Raw genomic sequence first — 14670 nt, 5'->3', positions numbered from 1 at the left:
TTGATCCCAGGACTCTGGGATCACGCCCTGAGCCGAAGGCAGACGGTTAACGACTGAGCCACCCAGGCGCCCCTCTGTAGGTGTATCTTAACACATCTCATCTTTTCCAAAACAATCTTATCCCACAGTTGGATGCTTTTTTAAGGCTTTTGGGGTTTCCCCCCCTTTTCATCAAAACTAGTCACTTGTTAGAAATGAGGAAATTTAGTCTGTACGCTGTTGGAGCCCGGGATGATTCTTTTTTCATCCTTTTAATTTGCATCTGGATATTAAAAATAGTTTTCAGTTGATAGATGTACTTGGGTGTTGCCTTTTTTAAATCCAGTCTGACCATCTGTCCCTTTTAATTGGAACGTGTACACCATTTACATTTAGTGTGATTATTGATCTGATTCTGTTTTGTTTTCGTTGTTGGTTTTGAGCTGCAGTACATGCGTGTGTTGCTTTAGGGTTTACGGTACTCACCTGCAGTGTACTGCGGTTCACCCTCAAGTGAGGTTTTACCACTTCAGGGAGAGTAGAAGACGTCACAGCAGTATCAGTCCATTTTTCCCTTCCTGGCTTTCTGTGCTGTTCTTACCAGATATTTCACTGCTGTATGCTCTAAAACCCACAATATGTTGTTGTTTTTGTCTCAAATTGTCAGTTACCTTTTAAGGAGATTTAAATATCTTGTATTCACTGTCTTACAGTTACCATTTCTGGTTCTCTTAATTCCTCTGTATAGACCCAGACTTCCATCTTCTGTCATTTTCCTTCTGCCTCAGATGGTTCCTTTAAGAATTCTTGTCATTCACATCTACTAATCAATTCTTTCAGCTTTTTTATAGAAAAAAAGGCTTCACTTTTTAAAAGTTTTCATGGGGTATAAAATTCTAGGCTGACAGTTTTTTTTTTTTTTCTTACTGTACTTGACATACGTTGCCACCTGATTTCGGATTGCATTGTTTCTAACAAGAAATCTACCATCAGGGCGCCAGGGTGGAGCCTCTGACTCTTGATCTCAGCTCAGCTCTTAATCCCAGGGTCATGAGTTCAAGCCCAGCATGGAGCCTACTTAAAAAAAAAAGAAAGAAAAAAAGGGAGGGAGGGTGGGAGGAAGGAAAGAAATCTACCATCATTCTTACTTTTGTTTCTCTGGATGTTGTGTGATTGCTTTGAAGATTTTTTTTACTATTGGTTTCAAGCAGTTTAATTAGAATATGCTTTTGTGTAAGTTTCTTGTGTTTGGGGTGTTGATTGAGCTTCTTGGCTCTGTAGGTTTATAGTTCCTGTCAAATTTGGAGAAGTTTTGGCCAGTATCTCTTCAAACTTTTCAGGGACTCCAGTTACATGTATATTCGCCTGCTCGAAAATTGTCCCACAGCTCGCTGATGTTCTGTTCCAGGTTTTAATTTTTTTTTTTCTCCGTGTGTTTCACTTTGGATCATTTCTCTTGCTGTCTTAGAGTTCACTAATGTCTTTGTCTATAATGTGTAATCTGCTAATAGTCCCCTCCAGTGCATCTTTCATCTCAGACATTTTAATTTTCATCTCTGGAACCTTGGTTTGAGTTTTTATAGGTTTTGTGTGTCAATTTAACATACTCGGTGTTTCCTTTAGCTTCTTGAACATGTAGAATACAGGTGTAGTAGTTACAGAAGAATCCTAGTTTTGTTGTTACCTTTGTCATATCTGAGTCATTTTCACAGGATGGATTTTCCTCTTCTGATGGGCTGCATGCCTGCTTGTTTGAATGTCTGATAATTCTTTATTAGAAACCAGACACAATGAATTTTACCTTGTTTGGTGCTGGATATTTTTATATTCCTGTGAATGTTCTTGAGCTTTGCTCTAGGACACATTTGAGCTACTTAGAAATGGTTTGATCCTTGCAGTCTTGCTTCGAATCTCTGTTGGTGGCACCAAAGCAGCATTTTGGTCTGGGACGAACTTCCCCCCGCAGCGGACATTAAGTCCTTCTGAGCAGTCTGCCCTCTTCCTGTGAACTGTGGGGACAGGAGCTGTTTCCGGGCAGTTGTGAGCCTGGGGTCGTCCCTGTTCCTCAGGCTCAGACAGCTTCCTCATACCCTCTTGCCAGGTGGCACTGCGCTGAAGACCCTGGCACTCTCGGAGTGGAGCGCTCTTCTCCGGTCCTCTCCCGTGTGAACTCTGGCCACCTTGGCCTCCCAGTTGTGCACTCTGTCTGCACAACTCAGAGTTCTCCGGTCTCTGCCTGGGTTTGCCCTCCCTGTGCCTTGGCCTAGAACTCTCCAGACTTCGGGCGGGGATGATCAGAGGGTTCATCTTGTTTGTTTTCTGTCTTGGAGATCGCTTCGTTTGTTGCCTCATGTCCAGTGTCTTGAAAAACTTTGTTTTGTTTCTAGTTTTTAGTTGCTTCAGGTGGACAGTAAATCAGGTTTCTGCCACTCTCTTGGCTGGAAGTGGAAATCCTGGTTATTCTTTGAAAGGGTATCAGTGTTGAGAAAGAGGAAGGGAACTGTGTGGATGCGTCTGTACCACCATTGGTCACCCTTCAGGGGAGATGCTGGTGGAAGGTCTAGGGAGCTCTGCTACTTCTGAGGGAGAAGGAAGCTTTATGGTCAAAAAGGATCTCTGTGCTCTTGGGCAGTCACCGTTTGGAGACTATTATGTGCCTGTGGAGCTGTTTGGATTACAGGGAAGTAGCTGATTATTACAATTTTTCTTCTTATTTTTTATTCTCAGGTTTTTTAATTGCCAAAATTATCCTTTTAAAAGTGTAACTTTAGGTGGACAAGAAGAAAGAGTTTGACTTTTTAAAAACGTTTTTGGTGGTATTTCTTTTATCGCTAGTATATTCCAAGATGACACATTTAGAATCGTCACTTCCAGTTAGCTTGTGTTTGGTTCCTGATTTAACCAGCTCACCAGCCTCTCAGTCTAGGATGTCTGCATGGCTGATAACTATGACCAGACCTTCTGCTTTATCATTTTTAAGCACAGTGACCTGTCCCTGTTCTAAAACTTTTCTTCACGGTTTTTATCTTACAATTTGTGACAGTATTTATGTTATAAAAAGGCCTAGATCTTACTAAAGAGGATTTAAAGTGTCCTGAATTTTTGTATTGGTAATTGGCCTTTTAAGCTGTGGTCAGGTGGGTCCCCTTATATATCTGACCTTTTCTCTTGGTCACGTCATTTCCTGAAGTGGTTGTGAGTTTTTACAAGGCCTCACAGGTGATAGGTATCAGCTAGCAAGCTGTTTGGACTCTAGCTTTTGTTCAAACTTGGTGAGCCTCTCTTCTCTGAGATTTTTATTGTTTGTTTGAAGAAAGAACTAGGGTTGAAGAATGGATATAAGTTAATACTCCATAAAATTGATGGGCCAGGGGTGCCTGGGTGGCTCAGTCAGTTGAGCATCTGCTCAGGTCATGATCACAGGGTCTTGGGATGGAGCCCCACGTTGGGCTTCCTGCTCTGCGGGGAGTCTGCCTCTCCCTCTCCCTGCCGCTCCCCCTGCTTGTGCTCTTTCTCCCTCTCCCTGTCAAATAAATAATAAAATCTTTTAAAAAATTGACGGGCCAGGTCAGACAGGTTTGCACTGGCTGAATTTTCCAGCTTCCCTGCCTTTCACATTTTCCTTAGTGGTGTTTGTGGCTGGGAATTCAGACGCTGTGGGCTGAACAGGGTAGAAACGGGAAGGTGGTTTTCTCTGCCAACTCCCCATTCGTGTTCCCCAGGCCTCCAGCATGCAGGGATCTCGTGTCTCAGGTCTGAAGGGCACCTCCATTCTTCTCTGGCTTGTTGAATATTTGTGAGAAGTAATGAAATAATCCCGACTGGGATTGACAGGCATTTTAGAAGCTGCAAGTATGGACTATTGCTATGCAAGGGAAGATAGGCTTTTATCCAACTTGAGCAGAAGTTAAAGGGAGTGGGAGAGACTTACATTTCTTGTGTCTCCCACTCATAGCTGATGTTGGCAAAAGGAAATTTAATTCCGCATGTTACACAAGCATCATGATCATTCCGTGTGTGTGTGTGTGTGTGTGTGTGTGTGCGTGTGTGTGTGTGTGTGTATTTAATGCTCTGTTTTACTTCCATAGAATTTGTGCTGGATTGTCGAAAATTTTTGGATTCCAATTCTCTGGGCCTAACTGTCACAGCCCTCAGCAGCTATGACCCCCACATGCGAGCTGCAGCCTGCTACGTGCTTGCGGCCTACTACTCGCAGCTGGAGGGGGCACGGTTCCGAGAGCAGTCCCAGGTGAGTGGGGCTGAGGGTCCTGGCAGACCTCCGGGAGCTGGCTATCCACTGGGTCTGGTAGCAGCATTTCTAGGGAACACAGAAGCGTGTTGGCAGGAGACTTCTGTTAAAGAACCAAGGTCCGTTCCCTTTTAGGGAATGATGCTGGAGGTTACCTTTGGTTCTCAGCTCTGGGGGAGACTGAGAAAGCTCTCCCCTTCCAGACACTTCTTGTGTGTAGGTGGGCAAAGCAGGTCAGTTTCTTTGGTCTGAACTCAGTGGTTAAGGCAGCTGTTACCCAGAACACACTGAGCCCCAGAGGCCTGTGCTCCAAGGCAGCAGGAACAGGAACGGCCTGCTTATTGGGCCATGGAGCCAGGGTTCCCTCTGCCCTTGCGCACATGCCTGGCTCCTCAAGGAAAAGCAGAAGCGCTCCTGAGATGGCAGTGGTGAGCAGGGACACTGCCAGTATGAGCATTCTCTCTGGTGGCCCCTGGGATGCGAAGAGTGGGCCAACCAGCAAAGCTGTAGTTTAAGCTGCACGAGACAGGGCTGGTCACAGTTCTGAAGATTCTTGTCTTCTTATTTTTTTACCCACTTCTTTTTTCCCGGTTTTAAGGTACTTTACCTGTTGGATGTAGTCCGGAATGGGATCCGAACTCAGAACATGAGACTCACCTTTACCTTGACTCTCTTCATTGCCAAAGCAGCCTTACAGATTTTGAAGCCAGGTACCACTGCGTGTCCACTTGTCACCATTAATCCTGCAGGCGTGTGAGAAGGGACGCGTCCGGGTGATCCAGGGCTTGTAACAGTGAGCCGCGTGCATGCCCACGGGAGCGGACAGTGAATAAAGTGTGGCTGTGAGGAGGCTCTTTATGGGCCCCTGTGCGGGAGATCAGAAAGAAATCCAGTGGGAAAGCCCAGTGCAGAACAGCGTATGATGGGGCGTGGAACACTTACTCGCATTCGCTCATGGCGTGTGAAGCCACGCTACACGCCTGTCGTGGCACCTGCCTCACGGGGCTGCCGTGAGGGGGGACGTGCATCCCCCACCTGGAGGGCGCCTGACACGGGACGTCTGTCCGTCAGCAGCTGCTGATCTGTATTTGGAAGTGAGAGTCTGTGCAGCCCGGGGGTCTGTCACTAGGAGGTGTTTGGCCCGGTGTCACTGTGTAGGTGCCAGCTGGGGCCCGAGAACATGGCTCCGTGTGTGACTGCCTGCAGGGCCCTACTGCTGAGGTAGCCTGAGGACAAGTTTTGGTCACAGTAGGGGCCCCAGGGTTCGGTGTCACGTGGTCATGTTCAGATGAGGAAGCGGGCCCCCTGGTCAGATAGCTTGTCCAAGGCCCCACAATTCCTCTCCAGTAAAGGTGCTGTTAGAATTCTGATCTAGTTTCCATCTTCTCCTGTATAGTTTTTATTTTATGGCTTTCTTTCTCCTTAGAAATGACGGGAGGAAAGACAATAATCAGTCATTTGTAGACTCTAAAGAAAAAGACACTTCTGAGAAACTATCCTAGCAGAGGCCATGGTGATTGGTCCGGTCTCTGCCACCTCAGACCAATGTCAGGGTCAGGCACAGGCAGCTGGGGTCATGGGGTGGCCTCCGAGGATCCAGGCAGTCGGGACAGGGTGGAGGTGGTGATCTGAGGGTGGGAAGCAGTGGGGGAGGAGGTGTCTGAGGCTCCCGTGCTGTGACAGTGCCCTTCAGTGAGAGGCCGGTGGGGGTGGGCGTCAGCCCGCCGCTGTCTGTGTGACCCGGTCCCCCCTGCATACCAGCTGATTGGAGCTTGTGCCGTAGGCTGCAGGCGGGGGAGGGGCAAAATCCACAGTGGTTTCCGAACCGGGAGAGAACGCCTGTATGCAGCACAGAACTGGGGTGTCTTACTGCAGTCTGATTGTCGAGAGCTGAGACTCTGGATAAGGGTACAAAAGCTCCACGGGGGCAGGGACCTCTGTGTGGCCCCCAGAGCCTGCTCCGCAACTCGGCGGAGCACGGGGTCCCGCCGGTGCCTGCAGTGAGTGACTGTCTGCTTTGTCCTCAGAGGAGCACATGTACTTGAAGATCAGCAAGTTCCTGCTGTCCCACGAGTACTTGAATATGAACAAAGTTCCCGGCTTCTACCAGTTCTTCTATAGCTCCGACTTGGAGGTGATGCTTCTGAAGCCCCCGAGGCCCCCCAGGGTCCTCCGTTGGGTTGTTAGCCCCTGCTGGCATTCTGGTATTTTCCCCCTGGGCACTGCTGGCGGCACAGCAGCCCAATTGCACAAACAGTGTTGGAGCAAGAAGGTCAGGAAAGCGAAAGGTCACGCAGGCTCGCTTGTAGAAGCGCTTTCATTCCATGCGTTAATTTTCAGGTGGCGTCTCCCACCTTAAAAACCCTCGTTCAGAGGCCCCAGTTTTACGGCACTCTCGTTCTGTGTTCTCGGTGAGTGACCTGGCTCGGTGTTCACTGTGCTTTCGTAGAACACCTGCATGAGGTGACCCAGGGCGGTGCCGAAACTCGGCTTGCTCCTTTACTTCTGACCTGAAGAAGCCGAGTCAAATCCTGAGGGGTTCCCGTGACCTAATCAGCAAGAGAGAAGCGTTCTTGCCGCCGTGGCTGCCGCTGAGTTGCCACCACGGCAAGACAGCGGGCTTTGAGGAGGCGTCAGCTGAAAGGGCTTTGGTGTGTCTGACGGCAGTCTCCTGTTCGCCTGGTTACAGCAAAAGACAGAGCGGGCGTGGGTGCTGGGGCTCCTGCGGCAGGGCATGCGGGACAAGTACTGCTACGAGCTCTGCGCCCGGCGCGGCGTCTTCCACATCATCCTGTCCTTCTTCAGCAGCCAGCTGTGTGACGACGACGCCCAGGTAGGCCGCTCCCACGGTCTGAGCACAGACGGTCTGTGCTTTTTCTCAAGGTGTTTTGGGGGGGGGGGGGGGATGAGCAGGGGAGGGGCAGAGCGAGAAGGAGAGAGAATCTCAAGCAGACTCCCCACTCAGCACAGAGCCCGATGCAGGACTCGATCTCACGACCTTGAGATCATGACCTGAGCCAAAACCAAGAGTCGGACGCTGAGCCACCCAGGACACCCCCCCTTTGTCTGAAGGTTTACTTACAAGTCAAAGCCTTGTGAATTTTAATCCCAGCCTGGACATGACCAACCGGCTAATCTGACATTAAGCTGACTTTCCACGAGGGAAAATGAGATCCCATGAGTACCTTTTGTGTTGCCTGCACGTATGCAGGCTGTGGGCTGGCACTCGCTGCCATCTGTCCTCGGGTGACATGCCGTTCGTTGTGGCCCCTTTGCTGCGCCCTGGCCCGATAGTAAGGCCTGTGCAGAGGGAGGAACTAACCAGTAATTGTGACAGATGACCCCTGTAAGTGACAGGGGTGCTTTCACAGAGACAGTTTCGAGCCACTAGAATGTCCCTAAATGCACAGAAGGTGTAGATTCTCAAAACTCAGCTAGGAAACGAGTCAGGAGTCAAAACCAGTGGTCTCAGAGCCAACAAGGGAATGCCCTCAACCAAGAGCTCGTGTGTGACTGTTCTAAATGCCAAGAGTGGTTGGAAGGAGTAACCAGGTAAAGCTTTCGGTATTTGGATGAATTTCTAACCCCGTCAGCTTTCATATCTGATAGTATATAACATGCGGGTAAATAGGAGCAGGTTAGAAGTAAGAAACACGTTGGAATAAACTGAATGTGGTTGGTAGTTTTTTATTATTTATGACACGAGAATTCTAAAATACCCAATTCACTGTTCGAGGGGCAGTCCCATTTTTATATCTTCCTTTCCAGGTGGTAAAACCGAAGGGACAAAATGGGCCACCCACTGTTTGGGCGAAGAATGGGTCCACATCCTCTCCCAGCCTCACATCTGGGCCGTGTGGTTTCTGAGCCACGACTCTGTGCCCGTGGGTTGGTTCCTTAGGATGGGCTCGCAGGAGTGGGCACCCCCGGGGCCGGGCAGTCGCTGTGGGGTCTGTGTGTCTGGCCGGCACGGCCACCACGCTTACAGACTTAGCGAAGCAAGCTTCGTCTGCAGCCGCCGCCCGGAAACCACATCCCGTCGTGTAGTTTAACTTGTTCCTTTGATCAGGTAAACTTGGTGTTCATACTGAGGAGTAACTCTTAGTTTGGGTTTACAGAATTGGATTCTGGAAATTCTACAGAACGCTGCCCGGGATGCCCAGTCCGCCTATGAGATCCTACGGGACTATAGCCTTTTAACATGGATTTTGCACATCCTTGAGAGCAAGTAAGCACCTCGTGTGTGAGACGTGTCGGGTGGGAAGAGAGTGGGGTGGAGGCCATGGCGTCTACTGCTGGCTTTAGTGTTGACTGGAAACAGGCAGTAGAATCCATACTCTCTAGTTGGGACTTCAGGGGGTCGTCCAGCTAGAGAAGATAATCGGGGCCCCCCTGTGCTGATGCCTCCTTTGCGTGGCAGGCTCCCCGTTTTGAGTTGGATGCTGACCTTTAGGGGCTGTGGTGGGCGTGAGCAGGTGGAATTGCTGGGAGAGGGGCCAGCCTGCCACCCACTGCCGGGTGCCGCCGCTGCGGGCAGAGTCTGTCCTATGGCTCCACCCACCCCTGCTCCAGCCAAGGTCACTGAAAGGGGAGGACGTGGCAGTGAGCGTCCCGTACTTGGTTGCAGGTTTCTGGAGACCCAGCTGCTGTCCAACATCATCTCCTTGCTACACACACTGTGGGTGACCAACCTGGGGGACAAAGGAGTGGCGTCGGAGGGCCAGCCTTCCTGCCAGCCAGGGTCCCAGGAGCCTCCGAAGCTGCTTGCCCTGCACTTGGTCAATGAGTTCCTGTATGTTCTCATTGTACTCACGAGGCACCTGAGGTAAGCCTATCCCCGCCAGGCGTGGCCCCTGGCGTGGGTCACCTGTGGACGTCCCCTCTCAGCAGTCCCCACAGTCACGGCTCCACAGGCTGGCTCTGGGCCCGAGGGCTGCTGTCCGTTGGGGGTGACGTCAGAAAACCCTGTCGTAGCTGCTTCCTCTTTACGGCTTCAACTTTAGGAGGCCCCTGTCAGGACCCTGCAAACCTGGCACTCTAGAAACCCAGCACGCGTCACAGCGGATCATTTGGGGCGGGCAGACAGCTTGACGATTTGATCCAACCACTCAAAGTGATGTTTTGTAGAAAGAACATCTTTTCCATGACCTTAAAGCTAAGAAAGTCAGGGTGTTCCTAGACTTGCCTCTGCCCTCGAGGGCCTGCACGGACTCGCTGACCTGAGGATCTTCTTGAAAATGTCAGTATTTTCGCCTGGCCCCTTGGAGTAATGCTCCTCGGTTCCTCAGAGAGCTGACTCGTCCCCAGATCCCACTGTCTTGGGGAAAATACAGCCGGTGCGCTCAGAGCTCTGACTTGGGAGCAGAGGTACTGTGCTAACTGGAAGCAGAAGGTTGATGGCACATGGCGTGTAATCTCAGAGTGAAAACTTTCTTGATAAAGCACAGGGCATTGGGTCTTTCCTTGTTCTGAATTAAACTGTGAAGTCAGTGCCGACAGACCCGTTTCTTATTCTGGGGTTGTCGAAAGACACGCTGGTGTTTGAGAACCGATTACTATTTGAAATAATTAAAATTGTGTGGAGCAGATGATATTGAATTTTAAATTCCCTCAAGTTCAGAGTGGATGTCCTGCAGGTGCCCACCGTCGGGTTTGGCCGTGGATGGGGTGCAGTCTGGGAGGCCGTGAGGCACGGGGAGTCGGCCGTCGTGTGGTGTTTGGTTAGGCGGCTCGCGCCCAGACCCTCACGCTCTCTCCACCTCGCTCTCCCAGTGAGCCATGGTCTCCAAGAGTTTTCTGTGCCTGCAACATGGAGGGGAGACTCCGGTCCCCAGTGTGCCTCCCCTGGAGCAGCTTGCTTTTCCCTGTTCTTTGTGCTGGGCTCCATGTGTCACATGGACCCGAGTGTCTGTTGTGAAGGGACACTGGGGTCACGTGTGGATCATTGGCCCCTCGGGATCTGTGGCATTGCCGAGCCACCACGGTCCTGGGCTGTGGGATGAGGAGGCAGCTCTTGCTCAGTCTGTGACGTTGGCTTCCAACAGGCCGACCTTGGCCTCCGCCCAGCTGACCAGCTTCTTCGGGGCCCTCGACTCTGTGCTCAAGTACCGGGCCACCGTCATGCAGGCCTTCAAGGACATGAACCGCTTCACCGTGAACGAGACAGTGCTGTCCACCAAGGATGTCCTCATCCTCCTGCACAAATGGAGCCTCCTCGAGAGAGACGCTAAGCTCCAGGAGGACCTGAGAGCGGCCATTGAGAAATACCAAGTTAAGGAGCTACTGAGTGAGTGTCAGGACCCCACTGTCTGGTGCTCCCCAAACTGTGCTCACTTCCCCCACAGAGCAGCCGACACTTCCCCTCTCTGACAGCATTGCCAGCGCTGACGAGGCTTAGAAACAGGGCGTGTCCTCCCTCCTTGGGGAGACCTGGCTTTGAGCTCAGCTCTGCCACTGCCGTGCTCACTGTGAGGGGTAGCGGGTGGCCTTGGTTGTGGTGAGGATGGAAGGGGTCCATCATAAGAGCAGTGGTGACTGTCACAGTCCAGTGGGGAGCTCTCGCTGTGCTCCAGGTTCAGGAGCATGTGCTTTGGGAGCTGAGCAGGGGCCGGCGCTCCGGACGGTAAGCTGCCCTCCTCTGCCTCTCCCTCCCCCCGCATGACTCCCCGCCCCCCGGATCTGTGTGGGAGAGCGGGGCATCAGTCTCACTGCATCCTGTGTGTGTGTGACAGAGATGCTCAAGGACAAGAGCAAGCCCGTCGTGCCAGCCCGAGCCAGGGGCCCGCGGGGCCGGAGGAGCAGGCCTGGGGAGGCGGAGGAGACGGCTGGCCCTGAGCAGCAGGCGGCCGCCGTGGAGACATGCAGGGGCCTCCTGAGGTCCATACTGATCCACTGGGGGCCAGCGTTCCCCAGCCCAGAACGGGCTCAGGCGCCCGCGGACGGGACCACCCCTGAGGGCGATGCGCCAGGCCTGGCGTGTGCCACCGCGTCGCTGGTGGTCAGCTGGGTGCTGCGGTCGGCGGCGGAGCGCCCGCTGAGCAGGGCACAGACTTCGGGACTCCTGGGCTGGCTGAAGAGCCACATGCTGCCCCAGCCGGCGGTCGTGAGCGAGCTGCTCGGGGACAGCGCCGCGAGGAGTAGCATCTTCAGGCTGTACAGCCGGGTCTGCAGCGCCGAGGAGCTGGCGGGGCCCGCGCAGAGCGTGGCCTGCCTGTCCAACGAGGTCCTGCTGCGGCTGGTGGCGGCCCGGGGCCCGGCGCCCAGCCCCTGCCTCCCGGCGGTCCAGAGCCTCTGCCGCTTGTCTCTGCAGGAGGAGGACGAAGCCACGCGAGGTGAGGCTGGTTCTGGGAGCCCGTCGGTATCGTTGCTGAAGTGTCATGTGGCCGAGCCGAAGGGCCGGGGATCATAGTTTGCTGTCGGCCTGAACGTGAAGGGAGAGGAGCCCTTTGCCTTTGCTCTCGGGTAAAAGCCCCGTGACGACCGTGTGCGCAGTGGAGAGAGGTGCCCCCCTCGGAACCACTGCGGGGCGGCGGCTTTCCTGCGTCTCCGCCGTCACTCAGTGAAGGGTTCCGTCTCAGCGCGTTCGGACGTCCGCGTGGCTGCAGGTGCGCGTGCCCGTGTGGACTTGCATATATATGCGCAGGCACGCACGCATGCACGCACGCCATCACGCGCTTGGCATTTAGCAGGTGCTCAGTGAAGGCTTACATGCAGGAAAGAAGAACGAACGAGCAGCAAAGGCTTAATTTAAAAGGCTGTAAGAGAGCAGAGGGGGGCTGTGACCATGTGCGTGTGGCCTCCTCCACCTCCAGGGATGGAAGGGGAGCAGGAAGGGGGGATGGCCAGCAGCCTGGGCAGGTGAGCTCCCCTGGGCGGTGGGTGACCTCTTCTCTCATCTGGCTGCTGTGGGGAAGTTGAGTCGGCCTGGGAAACCCTGTCACCTCCCCCATGCCATTGAGGAAATGACGTGAAGTGATTTTGGAACCTCTTCACAGACCTCAATTCTGGCTCTCAGCACGGGTGGTCAGAACCAAGAAGAAACTTGGCTTGTCGTAGCTTTCTTTACATTCCACACACATTGACCAAATAAAAAGATAATTTTTTTTTAAAGATTTTATTTATTTGACAGAGACAGCCAGCGAGAGAGGAGGGAACACAAGCAGGGGGAGTGGGAGAGGAAGAAGCAGGTTTCCCAGCGGAGCAGGGAGCCTGATGCGGGGCTCAGTCCCAAGACCCTGGGATCATGCCCTGAGACGAAGGCAGATGCTTAACAACTGAGACACCCAGGCACCCCAAAAAGATAAATTTAAAAATAAAAAAAGATTAACACTGAAGTTAAAGGCCAAATTAATGTGTCTGGGACACATGCTCCCTCCTTTTGCCACAGTTCATTTGGGCACTGAGCAAAGCTCTGTGTCCCCAGGCGTAGGGAGTGGGGGTGACTGGTTTTCCAACAAAGTAGCTTTGTGTCCTAATGATATTGTCTATCTCTTCCCCAGCCACTGCAGCGTTCCTGGTGTCCCTGTACATTAAGGACGTCTGGCTGGGGGCTCAGCGGCCGGACACCCTCTTAACCCACGTGCAGATGATCTGCGATGCCACAGAGGACACGCTGAGTGATGAGGCCATCGTCATCCTCTGCAAGGACATTGCCGCCTCGGTCCCTGACGCTGGACGCCCTGCCATCTGACGCCTTCTGGCACCAGGTTCTAGAAGTTTGGTTGAGTCAAGGGTTTCCATGCAAGCCTTATATAATGACAAGTTCTGTCTGTATTAACTCTGTTTCCTGACGAGCAAAGTTGGCTTATTTAATTCACCAATAAGGACGACGCTCAAGGGACTGTGGGCACAGCGTGGTCAGAGCTGTAGTGGGCGTGGGGCCTCCTGGGCTGCAAGCCCGTTCGGTGTTCACATAGGTAGTAAGACTCTTCCCCTCGGCCTCGCCGCTCTTCAGAGAGTATACCTCAAGTTGAGGTGGCCCTTCTGAGCACTTAAGGGATTTGTGCATATGAAAGCCAAGATGTCCGAGAATATAAGACATCAGATAAAAGAGTGTAAAGAGAGATGTTTCAGCTTTTCTTTCCATGAGAAGTCTTACAAAGCTTTCTATAACTTTTTGAGTGAATGAGCTCCTGCCAGTTTTAATTATTTTCATAAGTAAAAGGGTGTTACCCTGAATCCTTACAGTATAAAATTGATTTGACCTCTGCTTTGGAAAAAGAAAGCCTGTATTTTTTTTTTAATTGTCTCAAAGAGGGAGTTTGGGATTTTATAACTTGTTAATAAATGTCTATTTTTGTTAGGCTTTTGTGTTTTGCTTAATGGGTATTAACAGACCATTTTATTTCACAGAAACCTGCTTTTTAGAGGTCAGGATTTGACTTTTAAGGTTCTTGTGTTCATTGGTGCCGCAGCTGACAAACCTCAGGAGAACGCTGGCCTGTGCACATAGAGCTCCTCATGTGCCCACGTCCCTCCCGCACGGCGTGGCCCCGGGTGGGGGAGGGGGGCACTGCTTGGCCATCGTCACAGGACCTCACAGCGGCCTTCCCTGTCCGTCGGGGACACTTTTCTATTCCTGCAGTGTTCCTTAGACTCGGTTCTGGTGTTTTTTCATGATTTAGGATTTTTAACCAGGATAAGAGGAATGCTTGTCTGTCTCCAGTCCCCTTACCACATATGGGCTCATTGTCTAGAAAGCAGGGAGTGGCTGCCTCACCTCCCCCCTACCCCAAACACCTGCAACACAGTATGTTTTGAGACCATTCCTAAATCAGAATTTTGCGTTTAGATTCAAGTAGGAAAGTCCACGTGTTCTTTCTCGCCCTTTTTCTGAGTCTCTGAAGCTCTTCAGTCTCCCTTGCCTCGTCTCCCTTTCTAACCCACCGCCCCTGAGTCAGGTGAGGCCGAGCCTACCCCCATTTGGGGGATTTGTCAGTCCACCTGGGGTGGGATGGGTTCTGTGGGCTTTGTACTTCCAGGCTCTCTCTGCCAGGGCCAGGCTTTTGGGCGCTAGAGGACTAGACCCTTCAGAGGACTCAGACCAGAGGTTCCATAACATCAGCCAGATGGGACCCATCCTGCCAGCTCAGAGAAGTCCTGTGACAGCATTCCAGTGCAGACCCTCTCCCCTTGGGCTCTGTCTTTTGAAGGCTTTGGGGAGGTCGGAAGTGTGAGTTGGGTCCCTTGACTGCAGTCAGTGGGGCTACGAGGGCCTGCACTGCCCCGTCTTGGTAACAGCGGGTGACAGTGGGGGATGGGTAGGAACGTCACAGGCCCTCCCTGGGTGTCCTAAAGAAGGTTCAGATCCACCTAGAACTCAGGGTTGATAAATATTACAGCAATATGGGGTGCCTGGGTGGCTCAGTCAGTCAAGTGTCAGACTTGGTTTCAGTCCTGGGATGGAACCCCGAGATGGGGCTCCCCACTCAGCGGGGAGTCTA

General features: G+C 52.2%; 1 protein-coding gene across 1 annotated transcript in view; it reads left to right on the top strand.

The window, feature by feature from the left end:
• Positions 1-13529, top strand: part of URB1 (URB1 ribosome biogenesis factor) — a 67173-nt gene extending 53644 nt beyond the window's left edge. Inside the window, exons 31-39 of the mRNA XM_045785512.2 lie at positions 4068-4228; positions 4827-4938; positions 6256-6362; positions 6918-7061; positions 8347-8456; positions 8856-9053; positions 10273-10514; positions 10960-11559; positions 12727-13529. Of these exons, the coding sequence (XP_045641468.2) occupies positions 4068-4228; positions 4827-4938; positions 6256-6362; positions 6918-7061; positions 8347-8456; positions 8856-9053; positions 10273-10514; positions 10960-11559; positions 12727-12917 (1865 nt within the window). The 3' untranslated portion in view covers positions 12918-13529. The remainder of the gene's footprint in view (positions 1-4067; positions 4229-4826; positions 4939-6255; positions 6363-6917; positions 7062-8346; positions 8457-8855; positions 9054-10272; positions 10515-10959; positions 11560-12726) is intronic.
• Positions 13530-14670: the final 1141 nt, after the last annotated feature.

This window comes from Ursus americanus, chromosome 4 (genome assembly GCF_024610735.1).
Source record: "Ursus americanus isolate L20-20 chromosome 4, mUrsAme1.1.p, whole genome shotgun sequence".
In the NCBI taxonomy this organism is placed as follows: domain Eukaryota; kingdom Metazoa; phylum Chordata; class Mammalia; order Carnivora; family Ursidae; genus Ursus; species Ursus americanus.
The sequence above is the reverse complement of the archived record's forward strand: the minus strand, read 5'-3'. Positions and strand labels throughout refer to the sequence as shown.